At 54.3% G+C, this 3,207-nt stretch overlaps 2 protein-coding genes across 3 annotated transcripts in view; both read left to right on the forward strand.

The window, feature by feature from the left end:
• PPT2 (palmitoyl-protein thioesterase 2) overlaps positions 1 to 1,478 on the forward strand; it is an 8,661-nt gene extending 7,183 nt beyond the window's left edge. Inside the window, exons 8-9 of the mRNA XM_011969418.1 lie at positions 978 to 1,032; positions 1,216 to 1,478. Of these exons, the coding sequence (XP_011824808.1) occupies positions 978 to 1,032; positions 1,216 to 1,359 (199 nt within the window). The 3' untranslated portion in view covers positions 1,360 to 1,478. The remainder of the gene's footprint in view (positions 1 to 977; positions 1,033 to 1,215) is intronic.
• A 1,504-nt stretch (positions 1,479 to 2,982) lies between these two features.
• EGFL8 (EGF-like-domain, multiple 8) overlaps positions 2,983 to 3,207 on the forward strand; it is a 10,858-nt gene continuing 10,633 nt past the window's right edge. The window contains exon 1 of one of the 2 annotated variants that reach the window (XM_011969438.1): positions 2,983 to 3,064. The gene's annotated coding sequence lies outside the window, so the exon portion shown is untranslated. The remainder of the gene's footprint in view (positions 3,065 to 3,207) is intronic. The other variant, XM_011969439.1, reaches the window with a different exon arrangement.

A 3,207-nucleotide genomic window follows, 5' to 3' on the forward strand; every position in this document is an offset into this window, starting at 1 on the left:
TTTTTTGAGATGGGGTCTCACTCTGTCATCCAGGCAGGAGTGCAGTGGCGCGATCCCGGCTCACTGCAACCTCTGCCTCCCAGAATCAAGCAATTCTCCTGCCTCTGCTTCCCGAGTGACTGGGATTACAGGCGCCCGCCACCAGGCCCAGCTAATTCTGTATTTTTAGTAGAGACAGGGTTTCTCCACGTTGGCCAGGCTGGTCTCGAATTCCTGACCTCAGGTGATCCACCCTCCTCGGCCTCCCTAAGTGATGGGATTACAGGCTTGAACCACCACACCCAGCTAATTTTGTATTTTTAGTAGAGATGGGGTTTCGCCATGTTGGCCAGGCTGGTCTTGAACTCCCGACCTCAGGTGATCCGCCGGCCTTGACCTCCCAAAGTGCTAGGATTACAGGTGTGAGCCATCTCGCCTGGCCAGTAATGCATTTTTGACGGGGTTTCTACAGAAGTGAGGTCGTATCTTCAGTGTATCACCTCATGAGGTACCTATATCCAGTGAGATATTTTTGAGTGTCCTCCCTTGCTGCCTGTCTCCCCAGTAGGCCTTGGGTTCCTTTGGGACCTTGGCCCACCTTGATTTCTTCCTTTTTTTTCCTTTTTCCTTTCCTTTTTCTTTTCCTTTTTCCTTTCCTTTCCTTTTTGAGACGGGGGTCCCACTCTGTCACCCAGGCTGGAGTGCAGTGGCTTGATCTCAACTTACTGAGATCTCCACCTCCTGGGTTCAAGTAATTATCCTGCCTCAGCCTCTTGGGTAGCTGGGACTACAGGCACCTGCCACCATGCCTGGCTAATTTTTGTATTTTTAGTAGAGATGGGGTTTCACCATGTTGGACAGGCTGGTCTCGAACTCCTGGCCTCAGGTGATTTGCCTGCCTTGGCCTTCTAAAGTACTGCAATTACAGGCATGTGCCACTGCGCCTAGCCAGATTTTCTCCAGCTCTTCTGATAACTTCCCCACAAATCTCTTTGTAGCTTCTTTGGTTTCTATGATGCAAATGAGACAGTCCTGGAGATGGAGGAGCAACTGGTGAGCCCCCTGGGATTACTTCCCTTCCATCCACTGTCCCACCTTATTCCAGAGCCCTCTCTGTGACTCCCAAGCTGAAGGGTTCACCCTGTGGGGAGGAGGTCCAGGATCCCAGCAGTAACTCACTTTGTCTCTCCTTATGTCTCTCTTCCATGCTTCCATGCCCCTTCGACCACTTTGAAGGTTTATCTGCGGGATTCTTTTGGGTTGAAGACTCTATTGGCCCGGGGGGCCATAGTGAGGTGTCCGATGGCCGGGATCTCCCACACAGCCTGGCACTCCAACCGTACCCTTTATGAGACCTGCATTGAACCTTGGCTCTCCTGAGGATATATTCAGGGGTCCCCAGGAACTCCTCAGTCCAGAGACCAAGTGGTGGCCTTGGAAAGCAGATGTCAGGCTTTGGTGTGCCTGTAACCACCTCATTGCTCCCATATTATCCCCCACCAACCTGGCCTCCCAGAACCCCCTTCCTCTGCTCCTCCGTGAATGACAAGTCCAGGCCTCCCCTACCTCATGTCTTCTCATTTGGGGGATTGCTCCGTGCTCTCCCTTTCTCTCAAGGCCGAAGTTGGGAATTGAGAAACCATGTTTTTAACTTGTGGCTGCTTTTGCTGCTGCTGCTCCTCCGTATCTGGCTGTATGGGAGGAGAACCCACCCCCTGCCCACCACAGGGGTCTCCTTCCAGGCCACTCAGGACATTTTTAGCTTCTCTTCTCCCCATGTTCCCTTTTTTCTCTGAAGTCCCCTGTCATCAGCCCTCCTGACCCCTAAGAGAGACTACCCATGAGAGTGGGGTTCTGAGGCTCCCCTATGGGGACAGTTCCACTTTTTGAAGTGTCAGTGTTGGGGAATATCTGTGGCCTATGAGGCCCATCTCAGGTTTGGGGATCCCCCAGTCCCTATGATCAGTGTTGGAGTACCCCCCTGGGAGAGCCCAGTTTCTTTGAGGCCCCAGGCCCTCTTTTAACTACCCTTGAATGGGTGTAACCCCTGTATTTATGGAAATAAAGTTCCATTTCCTCAGTGTGACGTGGCTCATTTCCAGGTGGAGGGGACCTGGCTCCGCAAGGAGGGTGGGGACGGAGCCTGAGGCCTGGGTGCCCAGATGCCTGGTCTAGGGTGGGGACCCCCTTGGTGTTTCCGCTCTCTCTCAATGCCCATTCTTTGTGGGTTCCTGATTCTCTGTGGGTTCTTTCCTGCTGAAGACAATTCTTTTCCTCTCCCAGTCCCCAAGACTGGGGGGTTAAGCTCAGGGCTCCAGTGGTTTGGGCCTCAGCCTCATGGGTGGAATGCGCCTGCCACCCCCAGGCTAGACGAGGGGGCAGAGGGTCAGGGTGGGCATTTTTTGTGCCCCTTTTGAGCTTTGTGGGCCAGAGCTGGGTGTAGGGCTGGACAATGAGCCTCCTCTTCCTTGAAAGAAGGAATTTTGGCTGAGACAATAGGGCCCTGTCTGCTCTGGCATGGGAGGTGGTGGCTGACTCAATTCTGCTCCCCCTAAGCCCTAACAAATGTCCTCAAGAGAGGGGGGCAGTTTTCCCCTTGGTGCCCTGGGCTGCCCCCCTGCCCCTTTGTGACGACTTGCCCTTCTAGCTTTCCTCAGCTGATCTTGCTTTTTCTCCCATAACCTGACCTGCTTTGTTCCCTGCAGCTGTTTCTCTGCCCCCTAACTCTCTCCTAGTCTGTGTCGGGTTGAAGGGGGTACTGGTGGTGTTACAGAGCTCGTAGCTTCTGATCTGGGGAGTCCAGAAATAGGGGCCTCAGAGGGTTGGAAAGATACTTCTAGGGAGCCCTTTGCTGGGGCGGGGATGAGGGTGGTGGGACTTGACCCTACTGAGCTGACCCTGCTGGAGCTAAGGAGGAGGCTTGTGGGAGGGGGCAGGAATGGGAGGACTCTCTGGCCCAGCCCCTCCTCTCCTTCTTAGCCTGCCAGGCCCACCCACCAGTCTGAGCTGCTTCTGCTGAGGCTGGTCTGCCTGAAGCCTCCCAGGAGAAAGGAGAAGCCAGGTGGGAATGGAGAGAGCGAGGAAGGCAGGTGGGGAGAGAATTTCAATGGGGAGAGTGGGGTTTACTCAGAGACTTAGGGTGGGCGTGAGTTGAGGGGTGTTTTGTTGGAGCAAGGGATGTGCATTTAGGGCGTACGTGATGGTGTGGGTGTGTGAGGGGAGTAGCAG

This window comes from Mandrillus leucophaeus, unplaced genomic scaffold, assembly GCF_000951045.1.
Source record: "Mandrillus leucophaeus isolate KB7577 unplaced genomic scaffold, Mleu.le_1.0 Scaffold890, whole genome shotgun sequence".
NCBI classification, from domain to species: Eukaryota; Metazoa; Chordata; class Mammalia; order Primates; family Cercopithecidae; genus Mandrillus; species Mandrillus leucophaeus.